Source organism: Leptonychotes weddellii, chromosome 9 (assembly GCF_054177405.1).
Source record: "Leptonychotes weddellii isolate Sample4059 chromosome 9, ASM5417740v2, whole genome shotgun sequence".
In the NCBI taxonomy this organism is placed as follows: domain Eukaryota; kingdom Metazoa; phylum Chordata; class Mammalia; order Carnivora; family Phocidae; genus Leptonychotes; species Leptonychotes weddellii.
In genome coordinates this window covers 111,752,250-111,767,278 of record NC_138377.1, presented here as the reverse complement: position 1 = coordinate 111,767,278, position 15,029 = coordinate 111,752,250, and the positions used below count along the sequence as shown (strand labels likewise).

The 15,029-nt window shown below is 48.5% G+C and overlaps 1 protein-coding gene across 2 annotated transcripts in view; it reads right to left on the bottom strand.

Annotated features, from left to right (window-relative positions):
* TTC23 (tetratricopeptide repeat domain 23) overlaps nucleotides 1-15,029 on the bottom strand; it is a 95,256-nt gene that overhangs the window by 15,786 nt on the left and 64,441 nt on the right. Inside the window, exons 10-11 of one of the 2 annotated variants that reach the window (XM_031033518.2) lie at nucleotides 3,281-3,363; nucleotides 1,916-2,470 (exon numbers count right to left, since the gene is read on the bottom strand). In XM_031033518.2, the coding sequence (XP_030889378.1) occupies nucleotides 2,356-2,470; nucleotides 3,281-3,363 (198 nt within the window). In that variant the 3' untranslated portion in view covers nucleotides 1,916-2,355. Of the gene's footprint in view, nucleotides 1-1,915; nucleotides 2,471-3,280; nucleotides 3,364-15,029 lie in introns of those variants that run through there. The other variant, XM_081831579.1, reaches the window with a different exon arrangement.

The window sequence follows — 15,029 nt, the reverse complement described above, 5'->3', positions numbered from 1 at the left end:
CCATCTCGTTGTTGCCTGGGATGGAGGTGTCTCCCGGGACACGGGACGTTCAGTGCTAAAACCAGGACAGCCCAAGGCACACCAACATGATGGTTCACTTAAGTGCAAATTGGAGGGGTTAGTAAATCATGTCTGTTTCTTGGTGCTTGAAAAACTTGGAGTTGTTGGAGACACAGAAGAGTTATTAGATACCCTTGCTTGGTGTGTAACTTTTTACCACAAAGACCATGAATATCTATGGTCTTCCTCTTGTGTTGAAGTTAACACATTTAATAGATGGGAGACATTTGGGCGGGACAGTCCTAAGTTCATTCTTTCCTGGGGTAGGGATGAAATTTTTTAAAATGCATTTTAGTTTCTGTGATTCCAAGACCTTCTCCTCCAAGAAATACAGAAAGGAAGAAGTCACATCAGAATTCACTTTTTCCCCCCCAAAAGCCCAGCATGGACTCCTGTCTGCTCAGGCTGCGGCAAGAGCAGAGCACGGACTGGGAGGCTCACACAAGGGACATTTCTTTCTCCCAGTTCTGGAGGCCGGAAGTCGAAGATCGAGGTGCTGGTGGTTTCGGTGCCTGGTTGGGGCTCTCTGGTTGCCCGACGGTCGTCTTGTGTCTTAACGTGGTGGAGAGCGATCGTGTCTCGTGTCTCTTTTGATCAGGGCATTAATCCCATTCACGGGGTCTACTCTCACGTATTCATCACCTCCCAGAGGCCCCACCCCTAGTATTTTCACACTGGGGACTAGGGCTTCATCATGAATTTTGGAGGTACACATTCAGTCCCTGGCAGACTCCAGTGTGGTGTATGCTTAAAATGCTTATTCCCCCATCCACTTTGAAACTCATATCTTCAACTAGATGGAACACTTGGTGAGTAGTGACCACGTCTCGTGCCTTCCTCCCACTACAGGCCTCCTGGGTGAGTGGGTACCAGTGGTGGTGGTCTGTGTGGGCAGCTCACAGCTTCCAAGGGGGACCAGGGACCCTGCCTGTCTCTCTAACCCTGTCATGAGCCTTTTTGGTTTATTTCCCCCATCAATTCTTGAGGTGGTATCCTGCCCAAATGGAACCAGAGTGGCTTTGGGTTTCCCACTGGGTGCTGGAGTGGAAGGGGGCCCGGGCTGCATCCTGCTGCCATCTTAGCCCAGCCTGCAGCCTCGTTGGACCGCGGTCCGTGGGATGAGGGTGGGAAGGAGAAGGAGCAGCGCCACCCACAGCCCATTCCCACCCACTGTGTACTCTGTCCACCTTTATCCAGCACCAGCTCTCATTGTTGACAGCGTGAACAAAGGTGCTCACAACTTCCACTCTGCTTTTCCGTTCTCGAGTGGCAATGGCCTCCCCCTGCAGGAGACTGAAGAGCACTGTGGGACATGAGCGCTCGTCCCACTCCCACCCTCCCCACCTCACATGCTGAACCCAGAGAAAGCTGGGAGAGCAGGGGGCCAAGGACTGGGCCAACTCAAAAAAAAAAAAAAAGAAGCTCCAGAGGGCAGCCATGTTTCTCCTGCCCGGAGTAGAGGCCACGGGAGTCAGCGGTCCTCCCCCGCAGCCTCTCCAGGCCGGCCTCACTCCTGCTCATCTCTCTTCACTCCCTTACCCCTGCCTCCCCTGACCGCTGGCCCATTTACCACCATTCACTACCTGCCTCGCTGTACTGGGCTCTTTCCCTCTGCTACCAACTAATTGCACCATTATGTTTAGCGTAGCGTCCATGTTGGGTGGCAAGCTCTGAGGGGGAAGGGGACGGTGTGTCTTGTTTACTGTTGTGTCCCCAGCTCTCACTGGGTGTTCAGCCACTTTTAGTGAATGACTGCATGAGTGAAGAGAAGCTTCTTCGTGCCCCTCTCTAGGCTCCAAGCAGCTCTGAGGCAAGCTTCATTTTAAAAACACATACCAACCCCAGTACTCCCAAGTTTCCTCTCATTAGCATTTTATTCTCAATCCCTGTTATCTTCCTATAAGAAAGGGCTTTTTCCAGAATTGTATTGCTCCAAATCTGACTCCAGATCTATGCCAGGGGCTCTCTCTGTCCAGATACTGTACACTGTATTCACACACAGGAAGTCGTAAACTTCTGAAGAGAAGCCTTGCAACCCCAGCGGTGCTGATGGGTACAAGTTTTTGTTGGCGAGAAAAACCACTTGGGCGGCAAAAAAGAAAAATTCTTTATAGAAGCACCAGATCACCCTGGAGGGTATCCACCGTCCAAACGTGGCCCACGGGAAGTCTGCAAACAGCAAACCCTGACCGGCTGTCGGATTCCATCTTCTTGTTGGAGAGGCTGATAGGGGACCCTCAGTGTCGGCGCCCAGGCGTGACTAAAGCTCTCTCTGGGGGTGCGGGGGGGCGGTGCTCAGTCCGCCGCATTGGGCCGGGCCTTCCCCAGCACAGTGTGCGGGGCCACGCCGGTGTAGAAGGCTGGTTTGGCTTTCGGGGCCTGCCTAGACTTCACGGCCACCTCTGGGGTCCTGCCAAGGAGCAGAAGGTGGGGTGAGTGTGGTGCCCCTCAGACCTCCGCACGGTTCCCCCCCGGCCCAGCCCTTGCTGCGGTGAAGGGAAGCCTCACGACTGTGAGCTACAGGTCACGAAGGAGCCTGGGGAGGGAAGATAAATGAGAAGAGAGTCCTGGCACAGGATTTTTTTCTCCCGCTTTCTAATTCTTTGTGACCATTCTCGCTGAGCTGAGAGAATCAGCCCTTGGCTGGCTCAGTGAGCAGAACACAAGCAGAGAGGTTGGGGCTGGAGGCCTTGCCGGCTCAAGGCCGAAGGGGCCCCGGCTCAGGGGGTGGGCTCTGAGACAGTGCCCCCTGCTGGCTGTCTCCTCGCCTTCCAGGCTTCCATGATCTTTCCTTGGCAGTCTGCCCACAGGCTCTGTGAGGTGTAGCATCTCTACAGCGGAGCGTGCGCCTCTTCTCTGCTCACCGGCTGCGGAAGACCTGGGGTCGGCCTTCAAGGTGAAGTCAGAGGGCTCTCCGGCCCCCCCATCCTGACAGGCCAGCCGGCCAAGCTAGAGCACTGCGCCCTTGCCTTCCCGCAGGGGAGGTGACCTGCAGGCGCTGGTCTGTAGGAGGAAGAATCCCAGTGTGTTTCTGACATTATTCAAGAGCTAATCTCATCTTAGTATCTGGGCAAGGGAAGCTAGTTCACTGGTCCCGTATAGTTGATGAGTTACAGGAAGTCAGTAAAACTTCCCACGGAAAGTTCACAGAACCTTACAGAACCAGCTTCCTTCGAGATCGGAATGGCAAAGGAAACAGTGCAAGCGGAGGCCAACTCACTTGGACAGGACGTCCACCGTCTGCTGGGTGGCCAGAGTCCTCTTGTCCTGTAGTCCGTACAAGAGCGTCTGAATCTGAAGACACTGCAGAACACCAAGTAGCGATCATGAGGTTGTAACAATGTCACTGAGAGCGTTTCTCAGGAAAATCAAGTCTCCCTTGAATGAAATAAAGACCCATGCCTGACAGAACTGGTGCATGCTCAGGGTTTCTCAGGGACAGACCTTCAGGGACCTTCAATCTGGATGCTCTGAGGGATCCAGGGAACACATGTAAAGTTTTAACACTATTTTACAGAACTCCCTATGACTAGCTGTATGCGAACTATGTTTACGTTCATTTTAGAAAATAAAGGTAAGAACACTGGTATCGACTGGGGATGGGCTCTAGTTTCCATTATTAAATGAGCCTTACAATAGCCCAGAAAAGTTTTTTAATGCCTTTGCTTTTTGTTGTTGTTGTTAAAAAAGGCTTTATATTATATAGGCTTTTTATATTCATTACTATACAGTAATTTCTTAGGAATTAATTTATTTAGGAGTTAACTGTTCAGTTTATGTCTTACCCAGGGCTAACTTTGGCTTGATTTCTCCCCTCTGCTTATTGGGCTGCCATTTATTTGGTTGCCTGTACCAGGCCAAGGCAAACTCAAGGAAAGGATAAAGATGAAAGTTGTGCCCCCAAATGGCCAAAACCCAACGATGGTTTTCATCCAGAGATAGACAAACAGATCAATAGAACATGGCAGAGAGTCTAACACTTGACAGATGACAGAAGTGGCCCTGAAGGGTCTAGGGGGAAGAGCTGAACTAGTGAATAAATGGAACTTTTGGATGAAAATATTGAAGGTTTATCTTCATCACCTTGAGGTAGGGAAGTGTTTCTTACTTCCAGACAAACCAAAAGTAAAAGACTGATAAAATTTAACTGTATTAAAATTCAAAACATCTATGCACCAAAATTCACCTTAAGCAAAGTACAAAGAGGGAAAGTACAAAGTACAATGAGAGAAAATACTCGCACAATACTGAGAAGGGATTAGTATTAAGAACATAGAAAGAACTCCCATAAGGTAATGAGAAAAACAACTTACCAATAGAAAATAATCAAAAGACATAAAGAGATTATTCAAAGAATTTGAAAACTAAGTGGCTAATAAACACACCTAAGCTCACTAGTAATCAGAAATGCAAACTAAAACTTCAACAAGGTCATCCTTTCACCTATTCTACTGCAAAAATTATAGTCTGATCATAATACCAAGCTTTGTCAAAGGTATTAAGCAAGAAGAACACTTTTATATATTGATAGTGGGTGTTGAAATCGGTACGACAACTTTTTAGAACAATTTGGCAATATTTAGTAATGGATAGGTAAATTGTGATATATATATATATGTATTGTATATGTACAATATCATACAGATTTTTGATGTGCTTGTATATATCCACATAGATGAATCTTGTGATTATAGGCAGAAAAAAAGCAAATTGCAGATGAATGCATTATATACTATTATGTTATATATTATTATAATATATTTTATATATATCATTTGTACAAAGCTTAAGCATGTAAAACAAGGCCATAGTAAAATAATTAAGACAACATGGGAATGATATCAAATTCAGGACAGTAGTCATCTGGAGGTGGGGGTGGGAAAGGGAATAGTGGGGACTTCAACTGTATGGGTCATGTCTTGTTGCTTATATTGAATTGTGAGCTCAAAGGTGTTTGTTACATTCTTCATGCTTTTCTGCACATCTGAAATACTTTATATTTTTAAAATATCGAATTGGTTTTTCTACATGGTAACAGCTTGAGTCAAAAAAAGTGCGAGGGTTTGAGGACTTTGTACTGAAGACTGTTTATTCGTTCTGATCTGACAACCATTTTTAGGTCTTTGAGAAAATTAAAATGCAAGCAGCCAAAATGCTTTGTCTTTATAAGATGTGGAAAATATCAAAACTGTCTGAATGTTTGGTTCAATCTGAGGAACTGAGAATATGGTTTTGGAATCTGAGAATGGGGCTGTCTTCTGGAGGAAAGAAATATTATTAGACGAAGATATGACACGGTTCTTTTTTAAAATAACAGATCTTCACTCTGTTGGTTGAATTATGTAACACCAGGAAGTAGTACCCTGGTTCTGTTATTCCATTTAGCATATGATTCAAATTCTCCAAAATCCCACCCCCTTCATCCAACAAGCCCCAGCCCTTCTGGGGCCGTGGCCAGGCCTGGCCTAGGCAACGTGCTGCTCATTCCACGGGGTTGAGCCAGCACTGATTTAATCCACAGATAAACTGTGAACTTGGCAAATTCAGGAACCTGAGAAAGTTCTGTACTGCTTTTGGGGACGGGTTTCCAGCCCTCCTCTTCTGCGTGGCTCCCCGCTGTTGGAAGCCTGGGGGTGTCTCCATGCAGGGCCCAGCAGAGAAGGTGCTCAGGAAGGGACTGCAAGCAGGAAGCAAGCAGGCTTTCCCATCACTCCTGCTTGGCAGTGAGAGGCCCCTGTCCAGGGCTAACATTCTTGCCAGAATAGGCTTCATTTTCTCCTACATGGCCAGAAATACCTTAACTTAGTGTAAAAGATCAGGTCTAATTTTAAACCCACCTGACTCCTCTGTTTACATACTTATGAGTGCTTCTGATGCAGCTCATTTTGAAATGAGCTGATGTCAACATGCTTTGGTGCTAACTTGTTCATCGTGACATTAGAGTTTTACTGACATTATAGCGATTATTTGAGACGGTCTGAGGGTCTCAGTTTACCCTGCCTTAACAGATGGCCTCCAAAATCCAAAAGTCAGGAGGAATTTCCGTCCTACCCCTTTGGTCACCAAAGTTTCTCTCTGGCCCCTCATTCCCTAGGGAAAGACACACTAGTAGCTAAATATTCACAGATTCCTGGGAACAATGACATGGCAATTGACAGAGCTTATACAAATTCTCACTGGTTTTACTAACTACCCCCATTCCAGACCTTGTGTGCTGATCCTTTTCCCCCGGGGAAAATGTTTGTAGAGAGAGCGGAGGTGGGAGAGAGGGTCATGATCAATACTCAAGCCCAAGAGAGGTGAGCCCCTCCATCCCCATCCCTACTCCCTAGACCCCGGTAGTCAAGACTCTTTTCTTCCTGGCATTAATAGATTTTTGCAAAGGCTACTTATCCTCATTAAGAAGATTTGCCCCAAATTCTAGCTGAAGTGAGAAGAGATGTAAAGGGATGCCAGCTAAGAGAGGGAAACAGGTCCTCAGCCCCTGCCTAATCTCCTTTATGATGACAGAGCCCAGGGACGCTGTACCTGGCACCACAACAAGAAAGAATCATTCACCCATTAGCTGGAATAGTCTTCAAGAGCTACCTTTTTAAAAGAGTGAAATAACCCCTCACTGATCCTTAGTAGAAAATGTTTACATAGCCGCGTATTTATCTAAGAAACGTAAATTGAATTTCTCAACGTTCTGCTCCTCTTAGCTAAATCTGTTTAAGCATTTTTGCGTGAAATAGGTATTTCGATTCTTCTGTTAAAAATATAGACATCGACAGAGACAGAGTCAATAAATTGTTAATTGAACCTCCTGGGAGCCAGGCATTGTAAACACCTCTCGGAACTAAGTAAAGGACTCCCAAACACTGGCAATAGAACATCCGACACCACAAATAAAAGCTGTTTGGTGTCCTCCAGATTCTTCCAAGGCCAACGCACTCCGATCTGAAATCAGTCCCTACATGGGTGTTTCTCATTTTTCTTTAAGTCAACAAAAAACCCTGAAGTTTCCAGGATCCAGGTGAATCTGGGGGAGCCGTGACATTGCTCTTTTTCTCTTTGATTTTATCTGCAGGGCTTGGGAGAAGTCATTTGTGTTTCTTTTATTCCTTAAACATCAAACAAGAAGCTTTTGTCCCACTGCAGAAAGACAAAAGGGGGCGCTGGCTTCTACACTAGCCTGCAAGCTGTCCCCAGAGGGACCACGTTTGTGTTGCTTGTCTTTGTGCCCCAGGGCCCTGCCCGGTCCCTGGCAGCTGAGTGTGTGCCATATTTGCTAGATGAATGAATAAGGACACAAGTGGACAAGGAGGTCATCTGAGGAAATTCGTATATGGAGCCTGAAGACATGGCTGGACCACGGGGCTCCAGGGATCCATCAGCTACCAAAACCTCCAGTAAGGGAGCTTCACCGTGGGTAGAGCATTACAAACTTCTGCCCTCCAAATCCAGGCAAGTTCAGTGGTTGCAAGAGTGCTGTTGGCTAGGTGCTCCTCCTCGTAGCAGTCCTTCATGGCTGCCGGGGTCGTTAAGACACAACCTGAAGCATCTAATGTGGAATTAAAAAAATTATTTTTGACATGACTGAGTTTGGAGAGCTAGGTTCCTAAGGGGCCCCGGAGACAAAGCAGCTGAGACAGGAGCCATCAGTTGGTGTCTTCCTAGCTCTGGTCTACCTCTGTGCCCCAGAGCTCACGCCTTCCCAGTGTGGTTGGAGGGGTGTCTCGGTGGGGGCTGCTCTGGCATGGAGGTTAGCTGACTCAGTCACTCTGGCTTTAGAAAACCACAACAGCTAAATACCCAAACTCACAAAGAAGCGTATCTTCTGGTTTGGGCAGGAATCCCTCACCTTCTGCAGTCAGGACTCAAGGCCATTCATTTATTTTCATAGCAGCGCCTCTGCAGAGCTGGACTGCGGGTGCCTCAGCCCTCCCTTCCGCCATCAACGTCCAGCCTTAAGTCCTAGAATTGCCGCATCCTTCCCATCAAGGAATGTCAGACAATGGAAGTGCTGAGGGGACACATCCTCCTTACTAACGGAAGAGCTGAAGAGCCAGCTGCAAGGCCGCGTGGCTCAATAATGGAAAATTGACAGACTTTGCCACGCCTGGTGAGGGTCCATGCCAAGCCTGTCATGCTATCACTTGTATTTTGTCTTTATATGAAATGAAGAACAAAGCCAGAGAAAGGTACATTTGTAAAGAAAGCCTCTAATGCTCAAGATCTGAAATCACTACTCCTTTGTACACGTTATCTGCTGCAACAGTATGCCCAGGGCAGAGAATCACCCAGAAACTCATGAACTGTGCCTCGGTTTTCACGTCAGTCCTCAAGGCTGGTCTTAAGAAAAAAAGGTACCAGAACCCAAAATACGTGGGAGTGCGAAATGTCTTCAAGGGTTAGAAGAACACCAGTAGGCTTTCCTTTACGAATCTTTACCAGGCAGGCAGAGGTGATTTACTCAAATGATGACCTTGGGAGAATTGAAAGGACAAACTGAAACACAATTCATCAGCTCACATTTTCCTGCAGAAACAGGGGCACACCTGAGCCCTGCGCAGGAACAAGCCTTGCCCTCACTGGGCCCACATCTTCCTCCATACCCACCCGTTCCTGTGGAGATGTTTGCAGAGCCCCCGCAATATGCCCCCCTGTGTCCACCTCAGTGGCAGAGCAGACAGGGGCAGGCTGAAGGCCTTTGTGAGGTGACATGTGAGTTGAGGCTTGCAGGATGGGGGGAAGGTGGTGGTGGAGTCCCAGGCAGGAGGACTGGAAAGTGTTTGAGGAAGCATACTCTGATTCCCCTTCTCTGTCTCTCCCTCTCTCTCTCTCTCTTTTTCTCACATGCACACACAGAGCCCTGCAGCTCCCTTACCTGGAAACCCACTAATTCTGAGCCCCACCTGCTGCACAGGTGGGTAGGCAGCCTCCCTTGACAGAAGGACAGATAAGGTGGGACCAGGGGCCCCAGGACAAGGGACATGGGAGATGAGGAAGAAAGGGGGGCCCAGGGACTGCCACTCACGCAGCTGCTGAGAGCGGACCCCATCTGCAAAGCTCTCCCTGAGTGTCTGAGTGCCAGCCTAGGAAGTCTGCTTGGCATCCTTGTCTCCCTCACTCCTCACCTCCGAGCTGCCATGTGCCGTGGCTTCTACATCCTTATCGACATCCCTCGACTCCCCCACGACTTTGCTCCATCCCCTGGCCATTGTCTTGGAGCAAGCTACCATCATCTTTCTCCAGGACAACTGCAACACAAACATTTAGACGACAAATGCATCAGCGGGACTTGCTATTGTGGGGAATCCGGCTGCGTACCCACATGTCGGTCAAAGCAGCCAGCTTTCTGTATAGAAGCCAGACTTGCCCATTTCGGAGCCAGACAGAGCAAGAGATTTGGACCCTCTTCAAGCTAAGCCCTTTGGGCTGCCTTTTCGTGGCCGGTTTCCCTTCTGATATGGAGCTCAGCCGTCTTGCCCGAGTCCTTCCTGAGCCGGCGTGGTCACACCAGCCATTCCTTTTTTTAATTATTTTTTTTAAAGATTTTATTTATTTATTTGTCAGAGAGAGAGCGAGCGAGCACAAGCCAGGGGAGCGGCAGGCTCCTTGCTGAGCAGGGAGCCTGATGCGGGGCTTGATCCCGGGACTCCAGGATCATGACCTGAGCCGAAGGCAGACACTTCACCAACTGGGCCACCCGGGCGCCCCTCACACCAGCCATTCTTGACCATCACTCTTTCCACTTGTGTAAGGTCACACTGAATTTATGCAGGAGATTTTGCCTTTCCCTCCGTCACTGGCCACGTGCCCATAAACCCACGTGCCCATGGGGCCTCTTCCTGGCAGCTGGTGATGCCTATGGCCAGCAGGGCTGGACTTCTCATTCCCACCTAGCCTATAGCAGGCAAGGGAGGCTCCACCTTTTCCACAGAAGGTCAACGCTAGATGACCTTGATCCCTTAACCATCCGCTCCCACGGTTATCCTGTATCAACCGATGGAGCACCTGGAACGTCTTCAAGCATGCTTCTCAACCCAAGAACAGGATTTTTTTGATGTGAAATTCATGGCATGACCTTCCTCTCTTTCCAAAAAGGACTGGAGGGGATCTGCTGCAGCCCGGCAATGGGTTTAGTCAATGACCATTAGGAAAATCAGGATCAAGGAAAATAAATAAGACCACACCTGAAAACAGTGTGGGCTAACATGGGGCTGTGTGGGGACTCCAAACTTGCTCTGGATTTCCTGGTATCCAGGGCAACCAGGAAAACACCACATAGGCTAAAGGGAAAGTAAAACTCAGTGGTCCGCTGACAGAATGACAGTGCATGAATTATGTATAAAAGACAGCTGTCAACCAGAAGGCTCTGGGTGCTTGGCCGGCTGGAGGAACGGCTGGTCTAGGGTCTTGATCCATGATCACATGAGACCCTTCCAGGGACGGCTTTCTCATCTACAATCTATGAATAAAAACCATTTTCCTCTGCCTTTCTTCAACTGATTCATCATAATGGGTTTTGAATTTCTTGGAGAGAGGTCACTCACAGAACATCATGTTATTCTTTTATGGAAATGTTTAATGTTGGAAGCTGTGAAGCAGTCAGGCAGTGGAATGACCCTGATGAGGACAGTACTCACTAGGGAGGCCAGATGAAGGGGGGAGGCCACCCCAACTTCATCCTGTCACTGGGTCCAGGATGAGTCCCAAGAGGCTACTGCTCTGGGAAACAGTCTTTAGGAACCCTTTTTTGGGGCGCCTGGGTGGCTCAGTTGGTTAAGCGACTGCCTTCGGCTCAGGTCATGATCCTGGAGTCCCTGGATCGAGTCCCGCATCGGGCTCCCTGCTCGGCAGGGAGTCTGCTTCTCCCTCTGACCCTCCCCCCTCTCATGTGCTCTCTCTCATTCTCTCTCTGTCAAATAAATAAATAAAATCTTAAAAAAAAAAAAAAAGGAACCCTTTTTTGCAGCGTTTCCCCTGGATGAAAATGTTGGCAGTGACCCCCATCCTAGAATCAAACCAGGTCTCTATGTTGCAAAAGCATACGGAACTTTTGCTGTGGAAATTTCCATCTGGAGCCAGCAGATTTCTCCCATTGTGCCCTGCAGGCAGATGCCTTTGAAAAACAGATCAATAATAATTGTTTTCCTCTCAGTAATTTAATCCCATGGTCTGCTTTGTTTCTCGTGCCTTCCTGTTTTTTTTGTGCCCACAGGACCATGCCCAGGCCATTCAGCACAGGAGGGCACATCTGGAAAAGCCCGTGTTCACTGGATTCCTGTTCCACAGTCGAAAACTTGGGGGACAGAGCTGTTGTTATGATAAAAAGGAGAGAAACACTCTGCCTGTAGCTTTACTTTAGAAAGCTGCTGCTGGCTCCGTGGAGCCCGGTGCTAAGTATGGCGACTGAGAAAGTCGGGCTCAGCAGCAGACAGATGTGCAGGATGTGTTTTAAGTCTTGTGTGCGTGCCCCAGCGTTCACAGTGTGGCCAGCCCTGTCCTCAGATGGGCACACGCGGAGGAGTGGCAGTGGGGACCACGTGGACGACAGCACACATGACTGACGGGGACATACAAGTTTCAACCCTTTCTTCCCGCATTCTGGCAAATGGCCTGATAGCTTTAAAATGTCAAAGCCATGGTGTTTGGGACTGATGGTTAATGAGGCCAAACTAAAGGGAAAAAATGTCACTAACTTCCATGGCAGTCTTTGGGAGTGATGAAACTTGACAGTTTCTCGAGGCTGAGCTGATTTTAAGCCCCGTGGGTGGGTATGGGGCCCAGAGCAGTGATCTCAACCTTCCCCCAGAAGTTAAAATGCAGATCCTTGGGCCCAGGAACCCCTGCCCCAGAGTCAGATTCAGAAGGTCACCCTCATGCAGGGCTTTAACATCCCATGCTTGGTGAACCTTACTTAAGAGGAACCTGCCCATATACAACTTACTTGTTTCCAGGCGCCTCAGGCCCCTTGCCAGTAGGACAGGGCTACTAAGGTCTGACCTGCTGGGCTGTGAGGATTAGGAATGACGTACGAGCCACCCTGGGCTGCAGCCAGCCTGGCTCTGAGCCTGTGATGGATCGTGGTACCCGCCCCACCCCACCGGGGACAGCGGGGCCCTCATGAAGGTTCACGTGGCCCCTGCTCAAGTTTCTTGGGCATCTGCTAACATTTGCCAGCTTCCCCCATTCCTGGGGTCCCTCCCCGACCCAGAGTTGAGTGGCTAGGCTGAACCCTCGGAAGAGGAATCACAGTGGAGGCTCCCAAGGGCAGGCAGTGTCTCGGCCAGGAAAGCTCTGTCCTCTCCTTCTGGTGCTCTGTGGCCCCCTGGGCCCCACTGGATCCTGCCACTCTCTATAAAGCAGCCTCACTTCCCTCCCCTCATTCTACCCCTGGGATGATGTGGGGGGGAAGAAAGTCTGGGTGTTGCTGTTACCACCATTTCACAGAGATTTCTCATCTTTCTCAAGCCTCTTGCCTTGATTCTTGGCCCATTCCAGTCCATTCTCAACACTGTCCTTACTGTGTTTCTTTTTTTTTTTAATCCAAAGTACAAATATAGACCTGTGGTGCCTTGCTTAAAATTCCCTTCACGGCGCCCAGCTGCTTAGAGCAACATTCAGAAAAATTTTCTGCAAAGGGCCACACGGTAAATACTGTGGGCTTTTGTCTCTAAATATAGAGACAAACATTGAGGCTTACTGTATAGCACATACATAACAAGAGGGAGAGCAAACTTCCTCGAGTTTGTTTTATCAATGAAATTACGAGTAGGTGTTTTTGTAATCTAGTTTTACTCAGGAGAAGAATGGGTTTCTTTTTTGGTGCAGGTAAGATTTCACTCAGTGGGGGCTCAGTTTATGTTCCCTATACTCCAATCAATGATGACAGGTTTTATGACTATCTGTGAAAACCATTCCTACCTTGGCTTATATCCTTAACTGTAATGAAATAAACACAGGCAGTGAACTGGCCATTGTTTGGGACCCCTGCTTAAAGGATCAAGTCTCAGGCCCTTAACCTACAAACATGGCTGCAGAGACCTGCCCCCACGTCTTTCCCGGACGATTTCCCGACAGAAGAAGTTTTTGCTTCTTAAAGAGGCTTCACTCTCTCGCCCCTGAACCTCTTCTCCCGCCCCTTTTCCAACCTGGGAATTCCTATCTCTGCTAGGCTACACTCTTTTTCAGGACTACTTATCTATGGGCACCTTCCCTAAGCCCCTTCCCTCCCATAGAGCCCAGTGTGGACCGGGAGAACTTAGCACACAATACCACAGTTGGGGGTTTACAGTCTGCAACTCCCTCACTGTTCTGGAATATTCTCAGGGAGCAAGCTACTGGATGCCGACTGGGCTCACTGCAAAGGCTTCAAAACCAGGGAGGGGCTCTAGGGACCCTGTCCCAGGTGTTCTGACTATGGGACCGTATTTACTGCACTATTTCCACGCTGGGCGGTCGTGGTGCCTGCCCCACCCCACCCCCCACCGGGGACAGCAGGGTCTGAGGGCACTCTTGAGGGCACCATGTTCTTACATCCTACCACACCCCTGGCCTCAGCTGATTGATCCAGGGTGAGCACTTGATTCAAGCCAGATCTGTAGCCCTTTCCCTAGGATCTTTCAAGCTATGACTGAGAAATGGCACAAGAGTAGGAAGTAAAACTCTGGAGGGCTGGCAGCCATGATCTCCATCTCGAAGGGAGTGATTGCCATGACAGAGGAGGAGGAGGATGTGGAGAGATAAGCAGGCAGGAGTCCAGGGCAGAGATAGCCTTGGAACATTCTCCTCAGGCTCAGCTGCATCCTGCTCTGCTAAGCATCTGCCTGTTGGCCCTTCCCTGGAAACCACAAAACAATAGATACCCCTTTATACCTGAGCTAGTTTGACTGTTTTCTGTCAGCGGTAATCCAAAACTCCTTCTTATCCTGATCTTGGCATTCTCCCCACTGTGTCACTGGTTTCCAAATGTTTTTTAAGGATAGGAAGCCCGCGTTCAAACAAAATCTTGCTGAGAAGCCCGAGATGTGAACTGGGTGAAGTGCAGGATAGATCACATAGCCCATACTCCTTGGTGCCAAAGCCCCACTCCAACAACTCCTGACCTTGCAATCAATGCTGAGACACTTAGACTTTTAGCCTCAGTTTTCCTCTTTGTAAAAAACAGTAGAGGTATCTGACTCTTCAGGTTGCTATAGGGCTTAAATAATATATGTAAATCGTTCAACACAGTGCCAGGGATATAACAATCAGTCAATAAGTATGAGCTCAGAAGTGGAGGATGGAGAAACCCAGGGCAACTGCCACCTTAGCTTCCCTCCTCCGTCTTCCCTCAATCATATCTTTGGCACAGGTATAATGCTTAAATTATCTGAAATGATTAGTTTAACATATCTTCTGGGTTAGGCTGGAAAGTCTCATGGAGACAAGAAGCATATTTGTCTTGATCATTGTTTTTCCCCAGGTCTGCAGAGCACAGCTACTGACACACAGAAGGTGACCGATAACTACCGTTGATTATGTGATAACAGATACATGTATCATCTTGTTAAAAACTAGGCACCAAGGGGGGTGGGGTGGGAGGGATGGGGTGACTGGGTGATAGACACTGGGGAGGGTATGTGCTCTGGTAAGCGCTGTGAATTGTGCAAGACTGTTGAATCTCCGATCTGTACCTCTGAAACAAATAATGCAATATATGTTAAGAAAAAAAAAAAAAGAAGAAGAAGAAGGTAGCGGGAGGGGAAGAATGAAGCGGGGGAAATCGGAGGGGTAGACGAACCATGAGAGACGATGGACTCTGAAAAACAAACAGGGTTCTGGAGGGGAGGGGGGTGGGAGGATGGGTTAGCCTGGTGGTGGGTATTGAGGAGGGCACGTTCTGCATGGAGCACTGGGTGTTATGCACAAACAATGAATCATGGAACACTTCATCTAAAACTAATGATGTAATGTATGGGGATTAACATAAGAATAAAAAA